Source organism: Puma concolor, chromosome C2, assembly GCF_028749965.1.
Source record: "Puma concolor isolate L17-30 chromosome C2, mPumCon1.1.hap2, whole genome shotgun sequence".
Lineage (NCBI taxonomy): Eukaryota > Metazoa > Chordata > Mammalia > Carnivora > Felidae > Puma > Puma concolor.
The window spans coordinates 80,901,784-80,929,513 of record NC_141675.1 but is presented as its reverse complement, the minus strand read 5'-3'; the positions used below and the strand labels follow the sequence as shown (position 1 = coordinate 80,929,513).

Genomic DNA, 27,730 nt, shown 5'->3' with positions numbered 1-27,730 from the left:
AGAATGTGCTGGACATTTCAGATGCTTCTGCCAACAAATGCCACTATCTTGAGGCAAATAGAGATTTTCGGGCAGCAGTGTTATAATAATTTGCCAATTATGCCTGCTTTAGAACCATTGCCAAAACAATCCAACGACTTTTCATTCCACTACTGTTGACAGGACAGCTAAGAATTTCAACATTTCCTTTTACAGTCTGAATAGAAGTTCCCTGCCTTGGGGACTGTAACAATATTTGCCATCAATGGGGAGGGGGGAATGGGTGCTGGGAAGGGGAAAGAGGGAAAGGGAGAGAAACACTAATGGAAGTAAACAAAGACAAAGACGAAATAAAATGATGGTTATTCAAGGCGTGGGTTTTGAATGCCTGCATCAAATTGATATTTGTGAATGAAACAGAGGACAAATCTTTGAAATTGAGGAAGTTTTTAGAAGAGAAGACTTTAAAAACACTCTGCACAACCCCTCCCTCCACCAAAAAAAAAAAAAAAAAAAAAGGTACAATTTTTAACATGAATACCAACCAAGGTGTCTCAACTTTGGGTCCTGGGACATGCTTAAAAAGCTGATTATCATAATATTTATGGTGTTGATCATTCAAAGCTTCTTTTCAAAATAAATAGAAAATAAAACTGAAAAATTAAAAAAGAAAAGAAACTTGAAGAGATGAAAACAGTTAAGATATCTCCTGAGTTGTGTTCAAAATGAGACATGTCAGGGAGAAAAAAAAGAGAAAATATGAGATAAAAGAGCAAAGGAAAGAGAATAAGGTAGGACAGTGTTTTTGAAAATGTGCTCCTCTATACCTTCTGGGACCCAGAGACATTCCACAGAAGGTACCTCTGAGACCCAAAAAAGAAGAAGCCAGGAGCATTCCAATATCCCCCTCAATCTCGGTGGCCTCACTTCTATCTGTTTCACATACTGGGCATCCAAAACAGATTTCAATAGACGGAAAGGGTCTGCTATTGGAAAAGAAAATGAAATAAATGTTTGAACAAAAAAAATGCAAAACAAAGTGAGCCATTAAAAGTTCTTGAGCAGGGACTGATAGGGCCAAATTGTGCTTTAGAAATCTGGCAACCAAATGCAGGATGGATTAGAACAGTGTCAGCCTCGGATCAAAGATTCCAAGTAAAAGGCGATGACAATCATCCAGGTGAACAGAATTAAAGACTTGATCGAATAATATATACCTGCGGATATGGAAAGGAAAAGGAGTTCATGAAAAACTTTCAAAGAAGAATGAACTTTAAGGTTGACATCTTGGCATTGGGGTACAATGCTAGGCACACATACATTTGGTCCTCCCATGGTCTGACAGTTTGTGTGCTCCAACATTCATGTGCTGAAATCTTGAGGCCAAATATGATGGTATTAAGAGGTAGGGCCTCTGGGAGGTGATTAGGTCATGAAAGCAGGGCCTTCATGAATAAGACTAATGCCCTTATAAAAGAAGATCAAGAGAACCCTCTTTCCCCTTTACTGTCTGAGGATATAACGAGAAGTCTGCACCTGGGAACAGGGCCCTCACCTGACCAGGCCAGCACCCTGAACTCTGCATTCAAGCCTCCAGAACTGTGGGATATGAATTTCTCTTGTTGATAAGCCACCCAGTCTGTGGTATTTTGTAATAGCAGCCCAAACAGACTAAGAAAGATACTAGATGAAATTATCTGGCAAGGAATTTAGATAAATCAAAACTGATGGATTTCACGAATGATGACTGGGACCCTAAAAATGCCACAGAGAAACCCAGGATTTGGAAGATGCTGAATATGAGTGGCCATTGAATCATATAGATGATCAGCAGACAGAAATACAAAACTAAATCTTGAAGAAGTATCAGGGATGGAAATGGGGATTTGGAAGGCATTCTCATAAAAAGAGTAGCTAAAATAGTATAGTCAGACCCCAGGGAAAGACATCAGAATCAAACGGCTCAAGCTCAAGATCCAAAAAATGCCTACATTTGGAGGACTGAGGAGCAAGAAGCCAGAGACTCTGCCCTCAGTTTATGATCAGGTATTCAATGATAATATTATTTGATAAGCTTAAGAGCATTTATTTTCTGGTTAGGAAATTTGATTGTCCTTATATGAGGTCTGAAGTGTGCATCCATCAGTCTAATCAAGATTATAGATTTCCTAAGATACTAAGTGTTCAATACCATGTAATAGTATTTAAAAGGAACTAAGTCAGTCCAAATATATGGTGGTCTGAAACAATCTTCAATGAAGGTAGATCAGTGGATGGCATACTTATAATGCCAGAAGGAGTCTCAAAAACCAATACTCCCACGGGCAAGGGAATAGCCGAGTTTGTTGCGGTTTCCAATGAATGACATCAGCCCCATGTAGGTTTCAATCAAAATGGGTTCAGTTAACACCATCAGTCCCTTTCTTCTTCCAGATCCAGTGGAATTCTTGTGGGCATTCTGGATAGCTGCAACAAGTTTAGACGTGAACCCAGACAACTGAAGAGGAAAAGAAAGCACAGAGTTAGTAAATGCAGAGTCGGTCCAGACACACTTTCTCCCTAGCCAGTCCTCACAAAAGTTGACCACTGTCCTGGGGCTGTAGCTATCCTTACTTCCTTACATAGATGTCATTTCTCAGAATTGTCAACATTGCTTCTGTTAGTCTTTTAATAAATCGGTCAGTCAATAAATTATGTACATAATGAAATTATCTGCCTCATCTTGTTTGTTTTTCATCCTTCGTAATTTGTACAGCATTTAGTAGTCAGCTTAATAAATATTTGCTGATAGTCTATTATGAATCAGATGTCTGCTGGCTGCTGAAGATTTAAATACAAGTAAGATATAGTCTCTGTGTCCAAAGGAGTAACACTCTAATAATCTAAGAAATGAACTTGGTAAATCATTATACAAAGTTCATGAAAATGAACAGCAGGCACAATAAGATGGTAAAGGAATGCAAAAGAGGGAGAAATCATACATAGGAAGAGGATCAGAAATGACTTCAAAAGAAAACTCTTGAGACAATCATCAAAGGGTTCCTAGAGTTTCAATAGGTGAAATGGAATTAGGGAGGGTTTGGTTGGCAGCTGTTTTTTCTATTCAAACCAGCATCCTTTCAATCATTTCAGATTCTTCTTCCAATACGAGTACCTCTTTATTTCTTTGGAGGACCACCCTCTCCCAGTTTAGCCCAAATAGTATAAGAGGAGTCTACTTTAGCATATGGCTCAGGTCTAAGCAATCAGAGGAGTCCATTTCTCTGGTCACAGAGATTGGTGCAGGTAAGGGCACATGACCAATGTTGTTGCAAAACTGATAGAAAGCCTGGAGGTTTTCGAGGTCATTTTACCACACATAGTGAGAACCTGAGAATGAAGCCAACGAAGGTGGAAGAAGTAAGATACAGAAAGAGATGAATTATTGACAAAATCATTCAAATTATTAGGTCAGCCTATCCTGAACTTTTAAGTTAAATGAGGGAAAAAAAAATCCTTATTTTGGTCAAGCCAAGTTGAATTGGGTTAAGGGGAGGGTAATTCAGGGAGCATTCTGAACAGAGATATAGGGGCGCCTGGGTGGCTCAGTCAGTTAAGCATCCGACTTCGGCTCAGGTCATGAATTCACAGTTCATGGGTTCGAGCCCCGCATCAGGTTCTGTGCTGACAGCTCAGAGCCTGGAGCCTGCTTCTGATTCTGTGTCTCCCTCTCTCTCTGCCCCTCCCCTGCTCACACTGTCTTTCTCTGTCTCTCAAAAATAAATAAATGTAAAGAAATTTTAATTAAAAAAAAAATAAACATATATAAGCAAGGAAATGAAACAAAAGTTCATATGTTTCTATTTCCAACAAGCTCTTTTATATCCATGATCTCTTTCTAACATAAATGTATTAGGTATGTCAAAGAAGGTATCACCATTTCCATATTAGAAAACCAAGGCTCATAGAAGGTAAATGACTTATCCACAGTCACTCCACTTTCTGCAGTATGGTAAAAAAGAACATTAGGAATAAAATCTTATTCACAGTGAGATCCAAATCTGTTTCCTAGGCAACTGGCTCACTAATCTAAATTAAGACTCCTATTAGAGTATATTCCAATATCAATTCAAATTATTAAGCATCCTCTATAAAGTGTCCATTATTCTTCCCATGATTCCAAGAAGAGACCAATCTTTGCTTTAAGAGACTAACATAAGAGTGATCTTTCAGTGAAGAAAGAGAAGCCTGTAGTCTTTCCCCATAACAATTTTCCATAGAGATTTTATCCTGGATACTTAATTTTATACCAAATTGCCCCTGGGCAAACTACTTTTTCATTCCAGTTTCAGTTTCCTTATTAGTAAGGAAAAAACATTTAAAAATTAGAATGTATCGACTATTGGCAGTTGGCAACCCTACGAAAAAAAAAAAATAAAGATAGAAAGAAAGAAAGAAAGAAAGAAAGAAAGAAAGAAAGAAAGAAAGAAAGAAGAAAAAGAAAAAAAGCCATGCAAATAAAACTTCTATAATTTTATACCTGTATGGCATTGTAAATTCATTTCCCCTTTTTGAGTCTTAGTTTCTTCTTTTGAAAAGCATTGAAATCTATGAGTTTTTTTTTAGATAATGTCATAAGTAACAAAAATTAGTGGCTATGATGAGAAAACAATATAGTTTGCTGGAGTACCTTAATATCTCTAGGTTTTCAAAATAAACAGATGTATTTCTCTACTTTTCTTTAAAGTAATATTTACCTAATTGAATATTATCAAAACATCAAATAAATAAATAAATAAATAAATAAATAAATAAATAAATAAACAAACTCAGAGGGCACCTGGATGGCTCAGTCAGTTAAGCATCTGACTCTTGATTTCAGGTCAGGTCATGATCTCGCAGTTTAAGAGATAAAGGCCCACAACAGGTTCCACACTGATAACACAGAGCCTACTTGAGATTCTCTCTCTCTCCCTCTCTCTCTGCCCCTCCCCCCTCCCCCCAGTCTCTCTCTCTCTCTCTCTCTCTCTCTCTCTCAAAAAAAAAAAAAAAAAAACCTTAAAAAATAAATAAACTCACTTCACTGAGGCTAAATAATGTAAACTAACACAGAAGTAGGGTTTTGTTTGAGCTTCAGTCTGTAGAAGCGAAGACAGACAGAAGACACTTCTTATAACTCGTTTGCAGTCCCAGCATCCTCTTGGAGATCTAAACATTGCTGTCACTGAGTGACACAAACTATAGTCATAACAGCTTGGGGATTCTGGAAGGAAGGACATCTTTCCTTTCAGCTAATTCCACCAGTGCTTTAGCTGATTGAATAAGAAAAGCAGAAAGAAGTGGTTTTTCCTCAACTTCCAAAAGAGAAAACCAAAAAGGACAGAATAAGTTAATAACATAGGCATTGAATCATTATGGTTGAAAATCATGGAATCTCAAGGTTAGAAGTGACCTTAAGCTTATCAATTCTAGCCATTCATCTGTTGTTTTTGCCTTGACACATCCTCACCAAAAAACTACATCCCTGGACATGGACATATCCAATGATGGGGAACTCACTGCTATCTAACCACATATATTCCATCACTGTGTATAGTGGGAAAATGCTTGGCATAGATGCATAGGGCCAAGTATGCTTCCTTGCCCTATCAGTTACTAACGGTTAGAGTTTGGAAAAACCATACAATCTCACTGAGCCTTAGTTTCTAGATCTGAAAAGGGAAACTAATAATGGTGATGATAGGGACAGTAAAAGCCAACCTCATGAGATTTGTACAATTTTTATCATTTGTATCATTTATATAATTTTTTAACTCTAATATGAGCTTTTTAAAAGTAACAGAGTTCCCTGAATGTCAGCCTCAGGAGATTGTTGCATGAATGTAAGTGAATTATTCAAAAGCATTTTATAAAGCATATTATTTATAGGTACAAATATTTTCATTATTTACAGGCAAAAACACTTTAACTTTTTTCTTTCAAGTTTATTTTTATTTATTCTGAGACAGAGCAAGTGGGGGAGGAGCAGAGAGAGAGGGAGACAGAATCCCAAGCAGGCTCTGTGGTGACAGCCCAATGGGGAGCATGAACTCATGAACCACAAGATCATGATGTGAGCCAAAATCAGGAGTCAAACACTTAACCTACTGAGCCACCCACGTGCCCCAAGACTTTAACTTTCTTAGTTCTATTCCCTTCAGTTCCATATTTGGAATGCCAATTTCCTCAATACGAATCACAGACTCCAGAAAACATTTTTTTGACTCTGTTATGAGCTTTTTAAAAGTAACAGAGTTCCCTGGATGCCAACAGATACATTAAGTTCCCCTCAGACACTATAATTTCAAAAAACATGGGTTGAGTATCAAAGTATCTCCCCCAAGATATTTATCAATTATAAAGGGAAAAATACTAACTTTGCAGAGGGGAAATCCAGCATACATCTTAAATCTATCTTAAACAAGTGATCAATGTTACTACTGCTAGTAATAAGACACACAGACATCATAAGCCTACAATATGATGCAGTGAAGACATAAATCATTTCTGTAGTATCTGCTCAAAAAAAAAAAAAAAAAAAACACACCTCAATTTAATCATGAGAAAACATCAGGCAAACCCAAATTGAGAGGCATTCTACAAAAAAACCGACCAGTATTCGTGAGAAGTGCCAAGATCATGAACACAGAAGAAAGACTGAGAAACTGTCACAGTTTGGAGGAGAATAAAGAGACAGAACAACTCAATGTAATACATAATCCTGAACTGGATCCTGGGACAGACAGAGGCATTAGGAAAAACAAAACAAAACAAAAAAACAGTGAAACTTGAATAAGGCCTGTAGTTTACTTAATATTATTGTACTGATGTTTAATTTTCAGGTTTTGATAACTCTACTATAGTTATGTAAGTTGTTAGAATAATTTGAATGCCAGGTACATGGAAACTTTACTATCTTTGCAATTTTCCTGTAAGCCTAAAATTATTTCAAAATAAAAAGCCTTTAAACTCTAGATTGAAAGAAAATCCTAAATATTAGTTCCCCAAGATTCTTGAAGTTTTCAATTGATCAAGGAGACAAATGCAAAAGAAAAACAGGTACAAGATGACACCTTTACTTTGTTTCTCTTATCTCTATATTTTTAATACGAACCTATATCAAAGTTATACAAGTATTACTGTCTATTTTTTTTTTCTGAAAAAATTGTCATTGAATGAATTCTCGTCCATATAATTAAATTAAATCAAAAAGTTGATTTTTGGGGGCACCTGGGTGGCTTAGTCAGTTAAGCATCAGACTTCGGCTCAGGTCATGATCTCACATTTCATAAGTTCGAGCACCATGTTGGGCTCTGTGCCGACAGCGCAGAACCTAGAGCCTGCCTCAGAGTCTGTGTCTCCCTCTTTCTCTACCCCTCTCCCGCTCATGCTCTCTCTCAAAAATAAATAAAGATTAAAAAAAAAAAGATCTGTAAAAAGTTGATTTTTGTCCATTGCAAATTTAGCCATTGTTCAGTTTTCTTCTGAGGAAAACAGAGGAAGAGCCTGTGTAGTTAGAATATAGTGATCAAAAGAAAGAGATCGAAATGAAATCTTAGGCCCAAAGCATCCTGTTGGCCATATTAAGGACTTTGGATTGAAGTGATTTTAAAAATAAGTTCAATGATGTATGTTTTGTTGTTGTTGTTGTTGTTGTTGTTGTTTTTAATAATCCTGACAGTTGTATGGAAAATTTACTGTTAGGGTCAAGATTAGAAGCCAGAAGATAAGAGGAGTTTGAAGATCACTTCAGTAGTCTAGGCAAGAGATGATGGTGGCTTGGACCAGGAGAGAAGTGGAGAACATGATAACTGGTTAAATTAGGGATATTATTTGGAGGCAGAGCCATACAACTTGCTGGCATGAGTAAATATAAGGGATGAAAAGAACAGAGGACTCAAAGATGACACCTAGATTTTTGGTCTGAGCAACTGGATAGAAAGTGATATCATTACTGGGTTGGGAAAGCCTGGGGCAGAAGGACTTGGAAGTGGTGAGGTGCAGGGGGCAAGGATTCTGTTCCAGACATGTGGTTGATGTGCCTAACCAGTAAGCCTCTTAGTAATTTCTAACGGCCAATTGGATACATGAGCATGGGACATGAGGAAATAAACAGATGATAAGACCATAGGTATAGTTAACAATTCCAAAATAGTAATTATAGATCCTATAGTCAAGAACAATATTCATAAAGTATAAACAAGATAGACTATAGGGCAGGGGTTAGAAATCCACAAATTCAGAAAGCTTTGTTGGACAAGATGCTAGGCATCGGGGGCAATGCATAGGGGATCTAATAGGTAAACTGAGGGTCCAAGTGTTTCAGAGATTTGTCCAATGGCTAATCACTAATAAGCAACTGAGCAAAGTCTTGGAATCCCAGTCTCCTGACTTAAGTGTGTTAAAGTCCTCTTTCTATAATATACTGCTATTATGAGCAGTAAAATTATACTATTTAGAAAAGGATTTGTGTTCCTTATTTTTAAGAAGGGATAGGAAAAAATTATACTCAGTAATTTTCAAAACATGTTCCTTTGAACACTAGATTTCTTCATAGGTTGGATGACCATATAATTTATCATCCAGACAAAGATTCTTTTCAAAAGAAAGGAAGTGCCGTTATTAACAATGTTGGGATGACAGATATTCCTGAGGGTTTGGGGAGAAGATATGGAAGCCAAGCAGGTAACATCCTCCAGTCCCTGCAATCATACCAATTAGATCCACTCTATTTTTAACCATTTTACATATTTCAATTTCAAGATTTTATTTTTAAAAGTCTTATGCTTCTAAAAAATTTTTTGAAAAACACCGTACTAAGCTTGCCTAGCAACCTCTAGCTCTGACTTGGCATAAGATGCATAGGGCCTACTCAATCCGCAAAGATCTATATTGTCTATACTCCTATTCATCCTTCCAAACCAAGCTCAAATACCCTCTCTCTCACAATGCCTTCCTGTATACTCAAGGCAAAAATTAATATTTTATTCTATTGCATTTCACTTTTATCTCCATTTAAATATTTCATCCAGTTTTCTAAGAATTAGAGTCACAAGTGTGGCTGTTTGTCTGTGTAAATGAACCAAAGTTTCCTTACCTTAGGACTATTGTTATCTTGTGCCATATAATTCTTTGCGACAGGGGACGATGTCCTCTGTATTTTAGGATGTTAAGCAGCCTCACTAGCCTCTACCCACCATATACCAATAGTATCCTCACTCTAAATGTGAGAATCAAAAATGTCTTCAGACATTGCCAAATGCCACCCCGGCAGGGGGATGGGAGGGTGGTAAAATCATCCCCTGTTGAAAAGCACTGAACTAAAGGACGTATGTATGATATAACATGGGTATTGAGATCAAACAGATCTGGTCTTAAGTTGCAGATATGGCACTCATTAGCTGTGTGACTCTGGGCAAGTTATCCAACCTCTCTAAATTTTATAGTTCCTTTTCCACACAAAAAAGAATACTAATAGCATCAAGTACAGAGGGTGGCTGTAAAGATTAAACCAACTTTAATAAATGGAGAGTTTGTCCATAAGCTCACATGTGCAGGTACACATATTCATGTATTTTAGGAAGAGTTGGGGAAGTGGAATGAAATGAGGCTGGAATTTGGAGTCAGACTGCAAAGGCCATTAAGGAAGCCTATTACCAATAATCAAAAACACTATCAACAAATCTTCGACAATATCGCCATCAAACTAGGACTTCTTAAAGACCAAGTTGTAATTCACCACAGCATTCCCATTGCCAACACCCTCTGGACTGCTGGGATACCTTTTCATAGATAAATAAATGCTTTTAGATTAGATTACTGACTGCTTCTCCAGTCCTCATCGTAAGCTTCATTTCATGAGAATCCTCCGTGGCCTCAGAATCTGAGTGCTGGAAAGAAAAAGTCGATGCTATTTCATACCCAATGAACTTGGCATCTCATTAGAGTCAGATGCCACTTTATTTCTAGTCATTTCAGTGCTCCCTCTAAAAGGAGGAGGGACCATGAAGACAAAGTGACAAGCAGTGCATTGAAGGAAAGGCAGACAAAAGGCCAAGTCCCCAAACTGGCTCTTGAGCATTTCAAGCACCTGAACTCAGTCTGTGTGACAGGAACGCGGTGTCATCTGATATGAATGCCACCAGCCACATACTTTTCTCTAAAAGCTTTTATACACCCACCCCTGGCTCCTTCTTTTATTCCAGTCTCAAAAACAGAGGGTCAAGTTTTAACAACTCTGATTACATAGGAGCTGTGTGCTGGTTAGGGTAAAGTATAGCGGTGTGTGTGGGTGGGTGGGTGGGTTCGTTGGAGGTAGGGGGGAGTGCTGAACGTTCTTCTGGACTTTACAGCAAGTATTTACCACCTGAGTGACTGCACTCCTGGTTTACTTCAGGTGCTGTCTGCCAGCAGTTCACTGCCCAGAGTCTCAGTTTTCCTTATTACAACCATAACTTGCTTCCTGTTTACACTGGGTAAAGAGACCAGGTTTCATGCCTGCAGGCGTGCATTCCTCAGCTGAGCAGGTTTTCCAAACCTTCAGGCTATAGGTTTCAGTGTTCCTCTATAGGAAATGAAGCATGCGGAGATAAAGAATAAATCCATCCAATACCCAGTACTGGAAACCACTTGAAAAGTCACAGCTGGATAGAATGTTTATATCATCCTGACATATTTTACCTGGAATTATCTTTATGGAGACACCTTGACTGTGGTATGTTCAGGTATGTAGAGAGAAAAAGGAGGATGAGGCAGAAACTTCTTTCCTCCAAGAGAGGTTCCTATATATCCTAATCCGCACCCTCTTCCTATTCCATTCCCCAACTCTCCCCTGCCAACACATATGCGTACATACACATGCTTTGAATTCTAGCTAAAATGAATTATTCTTTATTCAAGAACATTTCATGTACTTTTGTAATTTGCAGGTTCCAATCATCTTTCTTCTATTTAAAATGTATTTCCCCCACCTCCTTTGATGCTTAAATCACTCATACTTTGAGTTTCACTTCAGATATCATTATACCTGTTAGCTTTTGGACTTTCTTGTTCCCTCTTCTGGGCTCCCATAGAACCTTGTGAATCCCACTCTATTAACAGTCTTAGCATATTAAATTATAATTTGTTAATTACTTTTTTTTTTTACCTTCTCCCTGTACTCTGTGTCTGGAGGGCAAAATCTGTTTTATTCTTCTCAGTATCCCAGTTTACTAGCACGTTGCTCAGCATGTAGCTAGGTGGGTATTCAATGAGTATTTGTCAAAATGATGTGAAGGGAAACGAAAGTTACATTTAATTGCTAACACGTTGGTTCACTTTCATAATTCCCTTGAAAAGAAGGGTAAATATGCCAGAAAAGAGTAAAAAGGATTGGTCTGTAGATCCTTTTGGTTTGGTTATAAAGCATTCATGACCATTCACTGTTATTTACCAGCTCTGGGCTCAGTCATTAGTCCCTTCCAGCAAGACTCTCCACACATCCTAAGAACCCAGCAAGAAAATGGTTAAAACAGGGGAGATGAGACTACAAATTATACATAAAAAGTATGTGAAACAATTGAGGATAATCAAGTTTTGTCAGAAATATATCACATTACATATCACATCAATGAATACACACACACACACACACACACACACACACACACACACACAGAATTTCTTCAAGCTCATGTCCATTTTCCTGATTATTTACAAATTATTTGGGTGTGGAAAGGGAGCTAGTTTATTTTAATACCTTAGTCAATTCACTTAATCACTCTAAGTACCCTCATTTTAAAAACAGAGATAGCTATCTTGACCTCACAGGGTTTTTGTTAGTTGAATTGCATGAAAACATGTAAACTGTAATCAATAAATATAGTCTGATTACATAATATTACATGAGATTATTTTTATGTCTTGTAACAAGAAAGTCAATGCCAAAAAATGATTATTTCCTATTCTCACAACTGTTTTATATGAGCAATGCAAAGTATATGCATACACAGATTGGAATAGGTTGGTGAGGCTGAGAGATAAGCAAGAATGTCTGGAAAGAGGCCATTTGACCATCATATTTGCCAGACGTGAAGTGCTATAGAGTTAGTGAGAAGAATAAAAGGAAAAAATAATGTATTTTGACACTGTATTGCATAAATTTGATAGTAATTTTTAGATTACTTTAGGAGACTTGAAGATAATATGAATTTGAATTTGAATGCAATTAATGTGTTTATTAACACTCTTTCCTATGGTACGTGCCTAACCAACCAATCCCATGACTCAGCTTTGATCCAAAGGTGTATGGTCTGAAACCTCTATCAGCAGCTCAGCTTTCTCCCCTGAGCTTCAGACCTAAATTTCTAACTGCCTGACAACTAACCCAATCTCACGTTCCATGGACATGTCAAACCAACATGTCCAAACCTATTCTTCTTTCAGTTTTCCCCATTCAAATTAATGGAGTCACCATCTTCCCAAGCCAGAAACCACACCATCTTCAACATCTTTTTCTCCTCCACCTACTATATCCTGTAAATTACCTGCTCCCATTAATCCTGTACCTTGAGTATCTCAACATATCTTTATCTTCTCTCCATTCCTACTGTCCTTAGGCCCTTATACCTATTATTTGAGTCATTATGATCATGAAGGGGAATATGCAAGATTAAACTCCAGCTACAATAAGTTACTCTGTGTCTAAGAACACTCCTTGTAACTTCATGTGCCTCCACATCTCTTCATTGGATTTAACTTCTGGTTTAGTCAATTTAGTGCTCATTGTAAAATCTTTGCATTTTTATCTATTCCTCTATTCAACAGTGCCTTCCACAAAGACATAAATTTTATCTCATTTATGTTTGTATCCTGAACAATAAACCTCTACTTTGTAGGTGTCAGAAGATATTTGTTGAATAAAGAGATTCCAGGTGCTTTATAAGAAAAGACTCTGAGTAAGAATAAATTTGGATTTTTAAGTGTATTTTTTAAAATAAGTTATGGCATCAGATTGTAAATAATTTGGAAATTTTGACTATGTGTAACACAGCTCTACAGGATTTATTTTTCTATACCATAATAGATTTGCTAAATTGAATTAAATTGCTTCAGGTATTTGATTTAGTTATGCATTTTCCCCATATTTTCTACTTTTTTCCCATTTCATTTATAAGGGAAATGGAAAAACTAGTTTTATATCATCCTTTTAAAATCTTATGTTATGCCAAAATACCCATATAAAAGGAATTCTATATCCACAGAATTGTCTTTCTTCTTATTTATTCTTTTACATTAATATAACTGAGTATTAATCAAAGCCAATTTTGGAAAATACCATAAAGACAAATAATATTGTGACATAAAACCGAACAAAAGAGAAATTAAGACTCAAAGAACTGGATCAGAGTACTCATCATCTCACATCACAGATGGAGATCACTTGTTTTCAGAAAGAGTTGGGACTTGGGGTGGCCTTTAATAAGAAATAGTCTGGCAAACTATTTGGCCAAATAGTTTGGCCAGACTGTTGCCGGGGGGGGGGGGGGGGGGGGGAAGCTTTGGAAAAATAGTTTAAGGAGAAAAGCCATGAAGGAAATATACTTAACAGATCCACAAAACAGTTTTATTGACTTAAAATCACTAACCAACTGAACAAGCATTCATTATGCTCACATCCACACTTGTTGTGACACACATACACACACACACACACACACACACGCACGATATTCTTACTCCCATCCAACAAGAGCAGTATAAACACTGAGTTTTCCTTTTACCTTTCTACATTAATTAATTCTATGTTCTATTAACCACAGTCATGGTTTTGGGGGAATAATGATTCTATCCTCCTTTCAACATTTTATTTATCTTCCTTTTAAAATTATTTGATTGTATTGGGGCACCTGGGTAGCTCAGTCGGTTAAGCATCCAATTTCTGCCCAGGTCATGATCTCACAGTTTGTGGTTTCGAGCCCCGTGTTGGGCTCTGTGCTGACAGCTCAGAGCCTGGACCCTGCTTCGGATTCTGTGTCTCCTTTTCTCTCTACCCCTCCCCTGCTCACACTGTCTCCCTCTGTCTCTCAAAAATAAATAAATGTAAAAAGAATAATAATAATAAAAATAAATAAATAAATTTATTTGGTTGTATTTATATGTATCAGAATAAAACAAAGTACCATCAAGAATTAAGAGTAATGCAGTGTCATTTCTCTGTAGCTAATAGAATTTGTTCTTTAATCCCTTACCCTGAATATCTTCTAGCCAAGGACACTCAGGGAATAAGTACTTAATGCATCAAGTATAAGGAAGAGGGGACTTGGCTCAGGAAGTGATGGGTGTAATAACCAAGTCACTTGGTATTTATTTTACCTTACAATATGATACAATTACTATTAATGCAAAAATATATGTTATTTTAATGGCAAAAACAAGACTTCCTTTAGAGGAGGGAAATGGTTTTAGAAAAAATACATTGTCAAGCATTTTGAGTTCTATTACCAGGTGTCTGAAAGAAAAAAAAAAAAAACACAAACAGATAAAATACTCTGAACTGTGAAGAAGGAGGAGGAGGGAGAAGAGGAGGAGGAGGAGGAGGAGGAGGAGGAGGAGGGGAGGGAGACAAAATATTTGGGGAGGAGCACGACAGGATCCAGAGGAGCAGAGAGAGGATTATAAAGCAATGCATTAATAATGCATTATTATTAATAGGGTCTTTTACAAACAGAGAGAGCTGATATTCCATGTGAAATTTGGGCCCATTATCATCATTTAAAAAATTCTCATTCCATCTCCCCAAAGGCCTCATGGAGTCTACTCTCACATCAATGCCTTTGTGTAAGTGTTGTATTATTGTCAGTGATTTTCATTTTGTTCTCTTTTGTTGCTTTTGGGTGGTAGAGTCAGGCTAGGGGCTGAAGTTGGACCCTGGGCTGCAGCATTATAAAACTGGGCTATCACAAGATCGATCCATACAATGAACTAATTTAGTGCCTACAATAGCCTGGAGCCAGAGGTAAGTAAACCTTGAGACCATAAGCCCCTGAGGATGTTTACATAAATCTTGAGAAGACCACTGTCCTATCTGATAGCAGAAGGGATTTAAGCCAACTTCAAGCATACATTAGGTGAAATTAAGACTCCATTTATCTTCTAATCACATTTTGCCTCAAATCATTTTTAAAATAGGAGACTTACCAATTAAAAATATTTTTATACATATACATATTTGCATGAATAGTGTGTTTAAAATCATGCAGCCACTGCAATGCACGCCATCCAACCACAGAAAGATTTTAGGTATAAATTGTTATCTTTTGAATTTACAAGAAACAGAGAATTATGATATTTGGAAGTAAATGACAGCATATAAAGGTAAACATAGCAAGGACAGAGAAGGCAAAGATTTCTAGGCCTATACACACACTCCTGTGTGTATATGTGTTGAAAATATAAAGTTAAATCTTTCTCTGCATTTACAGCTCCATTTTACTTCCTGCCTACCTAGTATCCTAGCACTGCCTGCCTACCTAGTATCCTAGCACTGCCTATGTTTCCCTAGGGGAGATGAAAAAAAAAAAAAAAAATAGTAGAAGGACTTTCCCTGCCACTGATAAAATCTATTTGGGGAGATGAGATTGAAAGACATAAAAATACTCTTAATTGCTGTACTGTTTATGGACCATTTACATTCACAATATTCGATTTAACCTTACAATGGTCCAATGAATTTAGGAGGAAGGGCAGTGTTCATTATGTCCATTTTAGAGATAAGACTACCAAGGCCCCAGAAAGAAAAGTAATAAACATAACCAATAAACATATTTCACGCTATCCCACCCACACTCATTCTTTTGAATGAAATAATTAGAATTTAATTACATACAGAAAATTATAAGTACCCATACAGAAATTTATACGTATGGCAAAAAACAGACACAAGTATTGCCATTTTTAAATAATATTACACTATAATTTTTTATAAGAAATTAGCAAGGTGGGAACATCACAATATGATTAACATAAATATTATATGTATTTTTATATATAAAACAGCTCCACTGTTTATTTAAAAATTCCTATAAACCTTTTAAAATTTGTATCTGTATAAACCCAGGCTGTATCTTAACTTTTCTTTTTTTTTGAGTAGTACATATTTTAGAAGCAGATAGCTTCACCATCAAAGCTAGTCTAATGAGGCTCAAACTGCCTACCTTACAAATTTCGAGGAACTTCTCACTGGTGTACTTCATAGGGTGCTCAGTGAAGGTCGCATAAGGCACCTCAGTGGACCATGGGTTCCAGCGAGATAAGAGGGACTGCTGTTCCAGACTCCCCCAGTAGATCCTAAGGCCTTCTCCTTGTCTCCTACAAGAAACAAGTTTCCTTAGATTAGCCATGTGCACTAGATTAAAACAAAAAGAAAAGGATGAGAAAGTCACGTGATGTCTCAGTCAGATTTATAATGATGCTGAGTGACTTGCCTACTAACTGATTGTTCCAGAAACTCAGGAGGTAAGAATAAAAGGATACATTTGGTTTCAAACATGAGGAGTTCAAGGTGTCATTGAGAATCCTATGTGGAAATGTCTACTTGGAAATGTGACTCTGGTGCTGAGGACTGGGGCCAGGGATGGAAACATGGATATTGCTCTCATGCCAATATTCTGATGGTAAGGGTTGGAAGAAAAAGGGAAAGGGAAGAGTCAAGGTGGTGGGTAAGGAAGTGGATGTGTCAAGGTGGCAGGCAGTTTCAAGGAGAAGAGAAATGACAGCACCTTCATTTTCCACAAAGCAGTTAACACAAGAAAAGATCTGGGACTTCAAGAATAGTAGTGTATAGACGATCCTTAAGAGCGATAATGACCAATTCAGAAAAATGCCTGTGACCACAGCTTTCATATCTCATGGTTCTCTATTATCTGTACACATTCTATCCAGCTAAATTGCAGCAACATACATACCATAGCTCGTAAATAAATTGTGTCTGCCTTTTCCCACACTATCGGGTATAGCCCAGGCCTGGATATCTGGTAAATCCAAGTGCAAAGCAAGAGGAAGCTTGGGAATGATGGGAGGGAAGTCGTGGCAGTAGAGTGTGGCCACATTGAATAACAAAATTGTAATTCCTGTGGTCTCTTCTTTTACATGTGCCCATCAGAATTTATGGTTTGTGGTTTTAGACATCTCTGAATGCAAAGAGATCCCTGGAGGTTAAGCCAAGCTCAGGTGCTTTGCATTCAATGAGCTTTAAAACTAAGTTGCCTGTAATTCTAAACAGCTCCATGGAACATCACAGAGCTCTCATTTCTTCTAGAAATTAAATCCTGGGATCTAGAATGAAAACCCAGAGCTTAATTGTGGTGCCTGCATAAAGCTGTTACTTCCTGTATTAAGGAATTCCTTTGGGAATGCTATTGTGGCTTCTGTGTGTTTATCCAAGTAGAGATGTGTATAAACACAATCTCACACATATGCATATGCCACCCCTCTTCCCGGTTGGCTGATCTCTGAGATTCTTCTTCTAAAATGAAAGTACGAAAAGAACCTGGCACATTCTACTGCTCTGTTCTCAGATTTTTTATCATTATGTTTGAAAGCTGACACCCAACCTTTTTTGTACTTAATCCTTTACCCACAAAGAAAAAGTGGAAAAGAAACATATTGTATATACCTCTAAAGTTCTCTTTCTAACCTCTCACCTTCCCAGCTGTTATTCTGACATTTATCATCCCCCCAATATGTTCCTTCTGTTTCATTTCTTCTTCCTTTCTTTCTTTTTCTTTCTTTCTTTCTTTTCTTTCTTTTTTTTTCTTTCTTCCTTTTTTCTTTCTTTCTTTCCTTTCTTTCTTCTCTTTCTCTCTCCCTCCCTCCTTTTCTCTTTCTTTTTCTTCCTTCCTTCCTTTCTTTCTTTTTCTTTCTCTTTCTTTCTCTGTCCATCTTTCTTTCTCTCTCTCTCTCTCTCTCTCTCTCTCTCTTTCTCTCTGTCTCTCTCTCTCTCTCTCTCTCTCTTTCTTTCTTTCTTTCTCTCTCTCTTTTCCTGGCCTGGTAATAAACTCTAAGCTCAATTACTATTCTATGCATGCTGGTTAATGGAACATTCTGGCTTTAGTCCATTAAGACAACTTGCACAATGGAATCATTTACTGCTTCATATGTCAATTTATGTGCTGGGTGCAATTTTGCTTTTATCCAAAGGCGATGAAAATCTGCCAAGATAGCTTCTCTAAGAAGTACACTTTATATTATTTTACCTTAGGGAAGCCTCAAATGAAGTTTAACCATGAAATTCAAGAGGGACCCTATTTCTAAATAACCAGTCAATTTGAGCATGGCAATGACATTTCTCAGAGATGTAGCATACTTCTGAATATACAAGTTGAGCCAACTTTCTCTCCTGAGCTCCAATGGTGATACCTAAGAAGATAAATCTACAACTAAAAAGTCTCTCCAAAGGTAAAAAGGTATTCTCGGCAAAGACCTTAGTACCATAGGTTTATGAAAACCTACCATCTCCTCTTCCATCCAGTGTCATTAGGACAATTGTGGGGAACACAGGTGCCTTTATGACCAGGACTGCTTCATTAGTTACTTATGCTCACCATGCAAGATGTTGTGGGAGGTAACAGTGAAGTGAAAAATGCAAAAAAATAGGATGTCAGATAGTCTTGCATTAGAGTCTTGCTTCTGACACTTAATGCTGTGGCACTATGGACAAGCTCATTTCATTTTCTGAATCCATTTCACCACATGTTCTTTAACATGTCTCCATGTGACATCTCAGGACCTCGGTAACTGTGTAAATGACATAGATGGCTGTGGTCATGACACTACTAACATGCATTCAGTCAAGGACATACAGTATATAAAAGAAGCCTCTGGTTATGGCTTTTGTAGTTTAGAGGCATCAAATTAGCCCCCTGACCACACCTTCTGCTGCAAAGACTATACCAAGCATTGTCCCATCACTCCTAGGGAACTTTAGCACCTATTGTGATCCTTCGCAAACATGTAAAAGCACAAATCAGCCACCATATGATGGAATAACATTTTAATGTTTATAAATTATGGAACGTGAGAGCTAGAAGGGCTCCTGGAACCTAAAGCCCAGTGCTGTCTTTCTGGAGATGAGAAAACTGGCACACAGAAGGAATAGGGTTTTCCCAAAGCCTCACTATACACAGAGGTGAGCTGGTGAGAGCCTTGGTCTCCCAAGACTTCATTTAGGGGTCTTTTCACCATTCTGGACTCTCACTACAAAGTACATTCCAAATTATGGTCCTGCTATTCCACAACACAGCCTTACTTCCAATCGACACAGAGTTGAAAGAGTTGCCCTAAGAAGACCATCATCATCTGTGGGCAAAAAGCCCATCTAGAGATCTTAGCTAAAGGTCAGAAATGAAATCTCAGTCTCAAAAGGAACTGTAGATTTTTATATAAGCTTGATATTATCAATTATGAGATTGTAGGAAAATAAGGTAGCCCTGGAAGTGAAGAGGGAATTTACAAAAAAGTTAGGTCATCAGGGTAAGAAGACTGATCTTTCTCACTAAGCACTATGGTCAAGTTAATCAAAGTGGGGGTACAGTCCTAGGTAAATAATGCAAACACCAAATTATTAAGCAAAGGACAATTTGGTAGCTTTCTTCTCCAAATCATACTGAGTGGAAACCTTGGCTTTGGGCATTTCATAGCACCTTTCTGATCTTTGGGTAATACCCATTTCACGAGGAAAAAGAGGATAATGGATGAGCAAGTGTTTTGTATGCTGTAAGGCATAGTAGCAACTATCAAATGTTGAGTTCCTAGTGTGCATTATAATGCTTACTTGTCCTGATAGAAACTTTATATTTTTAATTTTTTTTAACTATGACAACAGTTTTTTCGACTTCTTTGGTAGAAATAAATGAAGCTAACAGGAAATAAGATAAAGAATATCACCAGGCTTAATCAGATCACCAAGTCAACAAACCACTGGAAGAACAGAATTACAAAGGGGAGGAAAAATACCATAAGTCCTGCATAGACAAAACAAGAAAAGCAAATACCTAGCACAGAGAAGGTGCTGGAATCTTCTACAGTTTTCTTCACCTATTGATCCCTCCTCCCCCGCCTGATTCTGAGTCTCAGAAAACTTTTGTGTTTGGCTTCCGCTTTATCATGTTTCGGTGTATATAATTTCCTATTTAAATCCATCAGAGAGACTTTCATTTAGCTTAAAACACCCCTACAGCTCTTTTTTCTTCAGACTGAATCAGCATAGCTCTGTAAAAGTTTTCTAATAGGTTAAGAACAATCTTTTAAATCACCTCACAGGTGATTCCCTGAAACAGTCCTAAGATGTTTATCTTCAATTCCAGTATTTAATCAACATATTCTCTGTGCAGTGTGTTGTCACAGGTAGAGAAATGAATAAGACTCAGTCTCTGAATTCTGGAAGCCCATGGGCTGATCATCTCTGGGCCTATTTTACTATCATCTCTTTTGCACACCTCAAACAGGTACAAATAGAAAACCTCAAGCCTCATTATAGAATTAGAAGTTTACCTATTACAATTTATTTTGTTCACATTTTTCTCCCCTCAAGGAAACCAGTTTGTTCTGACCTCCATTCCCACAGTAATAGAAGCAAGAAGATCAATGTACCCTTCACTTCTGCTAAATCAAAAAACCTCCTAGAAAGTTCTAGAAGTAAAGGAGATTCTCCATAAGGACTCCTAAGAACTTGGTGGAAGAAGAGGGTTTATAACAGCTGGAGATTTTTAGGATCCTAGACTGTCTTGAGTTGGAAAGCCCTTTAAGAGATGTGGTTCCAATTCCTTCATTTTATAGATATATAAACCAAAGACCAGAATTTTCAAAGATCAGAGTTCTTCCCTTAGTCTTGTTAATTATGGGTTCTACTCAGTGACTCAGACTCAGAATTTGAGTCAAATATGGTTGTTGCCAGGGTGGAAACTTAAGCAATTACTACTTTAAACCATCATAGCAGCCAAACAGATTTGCCTTCTACGCCACAAAAAGCAAAGGCATCTTGAAGAAATGAGGTTTATACAGAAGAAACTATCATCCAAGGACCAAAGGATCAATCATGAAAAATAAATGTTTGAGCAACACCAAAAAGAGGAGCTCCAAACTGAATGGAGGAAAAACTTTCTTCAATAACAAGTTAAGGAAGACAATACATTATTTTTGACAGGAAATACACCTCTCCTTGAAGTCATTTTCAGCTGAACCAGATAATTATGCCAACCGGTCACCAGTTTTGGTTAATTTGCTCATTCCACACATTCTACTTCCTTCAGAGAGAAGCCGTGCAACCTTCTGCATAGCACAACACAGCCATAGCACAACATAGGTATTCTTTCTCATGACTTCCCACTTGTCTCCCATCCTGGCCCTCAAAGATGCTGAGCTAAGGCTTTAAACCACCTGATAGGAGACATGAATGAGGATGCAAGTCTCCAGAAGGAGAAATGGCAGCTTCCATTTTTACCTCCACCAGCTGCCCCTCCTTTCTACTCATCTCAAATCTCAAAGTTCCACCACAGAATTAAAAACATAGCTCGAGGCATCAAACCGAGATTTATGAGGAAGCACAGACATTAACTCTTGCTCTAAACTCAGGGCGTGTGCTTGTAAGTATGGGTGAGCAAACAGAGGGAGGCCGCGCGGGGGAGGAGGGCAGGCCGCCAGGGGGAGAGAGCTGTTCAGAACAACACAATATATTTTCTTAATGTCTCCTTTCTCTCTACCTTACAGCCTGTATTGTTGAAAGGCGGGCCTTCTAGAACCATGAAATGTTAGTCCCTTGCTTATTTAATCTGGACAAAAGGGGGGGGGGGACTGAGTTGGCACCCTGGAGGGTATTCAATGCTCCTTTCTGCTTATTGAATGACCTCAGACGAAATATTTTCCATGACAAGAACCCAAAAGACGCTGGCACAGTGTCAGACAATAAGATTTGCAGAATGTGTTTACATTCTCTCTGTGTCCCCAGGCTGTTCTAACCCATAGGCAGGTGGTGCCTTTATCTGCTCTCTTTGCTCACCTGGCTCCCTCCCAGAAGTTTCCAGGGCCTTGGGCTCAGTGAGATTAACCATTTACTGGCATAAGTAACCAAGAAATTCTGTGGGTTTCATTACTTGAGGAAGAAGTAAGTGATAAAATAAAACAGAGCAGCATTGTCCCTAAAGAGAAAATTCTGGGGCAATGTGGTACAGTAGTAAAAACCTTGGATGACAGGTAGGAGGCCTGGGTCCAAAGGCTAAATCTACCACTAATTTGCTGGATTATTTGAACCATTTCTTCGCTCTGGGATCCAGAGGACCATATACAAAACCAGGTAGTTGAATTAGGTCATCTTTAATCTCCTTTTCTTCCCCCAATAAATTAATATCTATGCTGAAAAAAAAGAACCAAAATAATTTGTATTATACCAGTTGGACAAAAAGCCAAAGGATAAATGAGTGATGGAGAAATTCTCAAATGGCTGCTGAGACCCCATCTTTCTTCTCCTAGAAGAAGAAAGGATTTTAAATTACAGTATAAAAGACCTAGAATTAAACCAAAAGCAGAACCCAGAGAAAGTAGGATGAATACTTATAAAAAGGACTACAGAAAAAGGCTATGGAATCTCCCAGGATGAAAGTCCTTAAAAGAAATGTTTCTTTGGTTGGAAAACTTTTTTTTTTTAATGTTTATTTATTTTTGAGATAGAGAGACAGAGTGTGAGCAGGGAAGGGGCAGAGAGAGAAGGAGACACAGAATCTGAAGCAGCCTGCAGGTTCTGAGCTGTCAGCACAAAGCCCAACGCAGGGCTCGAACTCACAAACTGTGAGATCATGACCTGAGCCGAAACCAGATGCTTAACCAACTGAGCCACCCAGGAACCCCAATTTGCTTGGGAACATAAATGTGTCTGTCCGAGAGGTGGGCCATGTTCAGGGCTGAGGTGAAGAAGACTAAGGTCCAAACCAAAGGTACAACCTAAGATTCTGGGACTCACAGTGTGTGTGTGTGTGTGTGTGTGTAAAATAACATACAAAGATATTTTATTTTCTAGAACTGGTATGAATGGATTATTTGGACAGAAATCATTCTATTTTTTAACATTTATTTATTTTTGAGAGACAGTGCAAGCAGGGAAGGGGCAGAGAGAGAAGGGGACAGAGGATCTCAAGCAGGCTCTCTGCTACTCCATGATGACAGCAGAGAGCTGGATGCGGGTCTCGAACTTGTGAACTGCAAAACCATGACCCGAGCTGAAGCTGGACACACAGCCAACTGAGCCACCCAGGCACCTCTGGATAGAAATCATTCTAAAACTTACATACTTAATTTTTCAAACAAATTATATTAAAAATAATGAATTCCTTTATAGCTTAATAAAAGTCATCCCAGGGGTGCCTGGGTGGCTCACTCTGTTAAGCATCCAACTTCAGCTCAGGTCATGATCTCACAGTTCATCAGATCGAGCCCCATGTCCAGCTCTGTGCAGATAGCTCAGAGCCTGGAGCCTTCTTCAGATTCTGTGTCTCCCTCTCTCTCTCTGCCCCTCCCCTGCTTATGCGTGTGTGCTTACTCTCTCGCTCTCTCAAAAATAAACATTAAAAAAATAAAAGTCATCACAAACCAAATTTTAAGACCTAAAAGGGATATATTACTAATAATTTATATTTTATGTCCTTGATGCCCTAATTTTACTAAAATTAACAATGAAGTCTAAAAAGTTACCTAGATTGGGGCGCCTGGGTGGCGCAGTCAGTTAAGCGTCCGACTTCAGCCAGGTCACGATCTCGCGGTCCGTGAGTTCGAGCCCCGCGTCAGGCTCTGGGCTGATGGCTCAGAGCCTGGAGCCTGTTTCCGATTCTGTGTCTCCCTCTCTCTCTGCCCCTCCCCCATTCATGCTCTGTCTCTCTCTGTCCCAAAAATAAATAAAAACGTTGAAAAGAAGGAAAAAAAAAAATTTAAGAAGTTACCTAGATTAACACTCAATCCTAATATTTTCCTATCCTATATGAAAGCCAACTGTTGTACATGAAGAGTAAGGCTATTTACCCAAGCTCTAAAAGACCCTTAACTGCCAAGTTTTTTAGTTCATATACTGGCTGTCTCTTCCCTCATTGTCAGGCTGTCATTTTTTCTGCTATCAACATTCCTGACTCTAGCAGCTCGTCTTCTAATTTGCTGTTTCTAAACTTCTATTGACAGGGAACCCAGGATGCCTTACTTTGGGAGTCATGGACAAATAATTAAACAAAACAATGCTCTTTCCCCTGCCCTTTCCTGTAAGGGAAATTTATAGCAAAAGCTCTGGTGTCACAGATGACATTTAAGTGGACAGTTAATCCAATAAGGTTGATGGTGAATAACTTTTAGATGGGCATCTAAATGGTTCATGTTTGAGAAAGTCCATTTGGAGTTCTATTATCTGTTAGAATGAAATAAATCAGATCCCAGAATCAATAATGACCATCACCTATCCACCAATGGAGAGGACATAAAATTTTGCCATCCTTAAGTTCATACTCTGCAAGGCTAGCACTGTCATATTCTGTACATGGAGTCTTAAATTCTGATTTCTCCTTCAAACTGTTTAGAATATAACTCTCACAATACATAACAATCACTCTGAGTAGCAACATCATCAGCAAATCCCTGGTAGTATTTCTCAATAGAGTCTGGAGAAAATGCTTTAGATAAAATTGTAATGAGGACTCAGAGGCAGGAACAACCCCTTAGAGCTTAAGGTTGAACCAAAGAAGGCTTCATTCATTCAGAACACGTTTAGGAGGTCAGAGCGTGGACTGACATAGAGGACATTCAGTGACATAGCTGGTAGGGTCTGCCTATTCCTAGAAGTACTCAGAGTAAAGGTGTGAAGCAGGACTGTGTGTATAGTGATAGAAGAGAAAGGCAGTGAGGACCTCTCTGGTCTAGCTTGTGTTCTTCCTCTTGTAAACAGCGAAGCAAATCAGGAGCAGTCTCAAGAAGGACAACAGTAAGCCTGTTCCTTTCCAGAAAACGGATGGAAAGAAACACACTAGAATATTAACATTGTTGCCACCACAGGATTATTTTCCTTCTTTTAAGCTTCTTACTTTCTGGAATGAGCATGTATTATTTTTACATGGAAATGAAGAACTACATATTTAAGATGTTGCCATCCATCACAACCAGAGCCCAGAATAATTAGTAGCAGCAGTAGGCTGAGACCTCTACATTTCAGTCCTTACACTAACTCACAAGTTTGGCTTATTATCTCTGTTTCACAGAGAGGTCTAAAGCCATCAAGTAGTAAGTGGTAGAACTAGGGTTCACATTCAGATCTCTCTGGTTCCACAGCCCCCCATAATTCCATGGAACCCTGTGGATGTACAGGGCAGAGACAAAAACAAACATTTACACCGACCAGCTGTGTGTTCCCCTTGTGAGCCTGAGTAAAGACAATCATTATAGAGCTTACATTTTTATTTGTAGTTTCTCCTCACCTGAAATAATCTACCTTCTATCTTTTACCACCATGCTGATTCAAAGAGTTCAGAAAACTAAAAGGGCTTCCTGTTACTTTTAAAATCCAGAATCACTTGCCCAGCCTGTCATTCAAGGCTTTTGCACTACAGCTCCAGCACTCATTTCCAAAACTCAAAGCCACAAGTCCTCAATGAGCCATCCAAGCAATTCAACTAGCTGAGCTCACAGCATTTGTGATCATTTTCCCAAAATGAAATTATCCTGTATATTTGTCTCATATCATCAAATGAACTGTGAGCTGTCCAAGAATGGGGTCCATGCCTACGTCATATATGTTCCTCCCATGAGATCTTACAGTAATGTTCATTTTTTTAAATAAGTAAACCCACGGTCTGTACTGTAAAAAGTATACATCAAACAGAAAATATTCCCTCTGACCAGATTGATCAGGCTGCTGCTTTTGTCTTTCATTAACCTACATTTCTGAATTGTACCACTTAAAACTGAGCCCTTAAATTGTTTTCTGTTTGTTTAAGGGAGGTGTATGTAAAATGGCATATTTCAGAGAAATGCCCAGGACAGAAGGGGCTGTACCTTTGGTGGCAGGGTGTCTACAATTGTGCCCTGAAAGCACCGTGTCGCAGAGGCTGGCAGGCCAGGTCCATACCGAGGCCCTTCCATGCCAAGAGGCTTCCATGTATAGAGAAGGGAGGGCAACTCTTGCAAAGCTACCAAGGAAAATGCCACATTATAAAGGAAGCAATTCTGAGGAAACTCCCTCTATTATAAATTGGGATATTTGGCAAATCGCCTTAGCCTTGGGTTTGTGTAAGTTTTGGTCTTCTCTCTTAAAAGGAAGTTACTTTTGAGCACCCCAAAAAACCAAGTTTCAACAGGCACAGAGTAGCTAAGTTAAAAAAAAAAGGCTTCTAAGAAAAACATTTTTCTCTCAAGGGAGATCGAGAGTAGATTGTCTATAATAAATACACAGACAACTAGAGAGACCAGTTTCCACAGACTTGTGGCCCAGCTCTCAGGGGCCTTTGGGAAATAGCCGGGGCTGGCTTCCCAGAAAGGCAACAGGCACAGAGAGCTCTGACTGACAAAAGAAACTCGAATCTTCTCCCTAACACTTCCCCTTGATCCTGCTCCTCGAGGCGGCAAACATTTTGCTTTCTCCACTTTGGAAGAATTTGAAATGGAACAAATTTCAAGAGATTATGTGTGATATACTTATTTATTTTCCCCTTTATGCTTAAGGAAACATTTCATGGGGAAGTTTATTTGTGGTATTCCATATAGTAGGTTATGTAGGCAATAAACGAAAAATGTCCAGGGGCGCCTGAGTGGCTCAGTCGGTTAAGCATATGACTTCAGGTCAGGTCATGTTCTCGCGGTTCGTGAGTTCGAGCCCCACATCGGGCTTTGTGCTGACAGCTCAGAGCCTGGAGCCTCCTTTGGATTCTGTGTCTCCCTCTCTCTCTCTGCCCCTCCCCCATTCATGCCGTGTCTCTCTCTCTCTCTCTCTCTTTCCCTCTCTCTCTCTCTCTCTCAAAAATAAACATTAAAAAAAATTTTAAATATATCAATCTCTAACTTCCATACACAGACATAGTCCACAATCAGCATCACTTTCTCTCTTGGTTACGGTCAACATGAGCCATTCAAACAGTTCAGCAAGAAATGTGTGTTCAGTGGTGCCCCCCTCCATCCCTGCCCAAAGTGATTATGCTCCATAACAGGTCACATTCAGACAACAAAAATGCCCATATGATTTATGAGGTACTTTGATAAAATAAACAAGTCATGGACTTTAGAGGATGCACCTGGGTTTGAATGTAGGGCCTTCATTTACTAGGTGCCTCAGGGAAAGCACATCGCCCCTCATAGTCTGTTTTCTCTTTTGCAATGAAGATACAGATACCTACTCAGCAGAACTATCATAGGGCTGGATGCAGTGTGCATGGCACCTCTCATCAGAGGCTTCGAGCACGCTTTTTGCAGAGCTCTGAAAAGTAAATCAGAAAACAAAAAAAAAAATCTGAATTCTCTTCCACTCTTGCTAGTTCCTTTTGCATCCACCAAAAACTGCCAAATCATACACTTGGGGGTGGGGTGAGAAAGAGGGACAAAGAAGGAACATGGGATAACATAATAAGCTATGTACAAAGTTAATAATTCCAGACATTTCATGAAATAGAACTGATTTACCTACATTCCACCACGTATACTTGCTTTGGGATACAGGAGCTAGGGGTGTGTGTGTGTGTATGTG

At 38.5% G+C, this 27,730-nt stretch overlaps 1 protein-coding gene across 6 annotated transcripts in view; it reads right to left on the bottom strand.

Moving 5' to 3' along the window:
- Positions 1 to 1,948: 1,948 nt before the first annotated feature.
- TPRG1 (tumor protein p63 regulated 1) overlaps positions 1,949 to 27,730 on the bottom strand; it is a 219,632-nt gene continuing 193,850 nt past the window's right edge. For all 6 annotated transcript variants that reach the window (XM_086674984.1, XM_086674981.1, XM_086674982.1 and 3 more), the window contains exons 5-6: positions 16,191 to 16,344; positions 1,949 to 2,476 (exon numbers count right to left, since the gene is read on the bottom strand). In XM_086674984.1, coding sequence (XP_086531110.1) covers positions 2,282 to 2,476; positions 16,191 to 16,344 — 349 coding nt within the window. In that variant the 3' untranslated portion in view covers positions 1,949 to 2,281. The remainder of the gene's footprint in view (positions 2,477 to 16,190; positions 16,345 to 27,730) is intronic.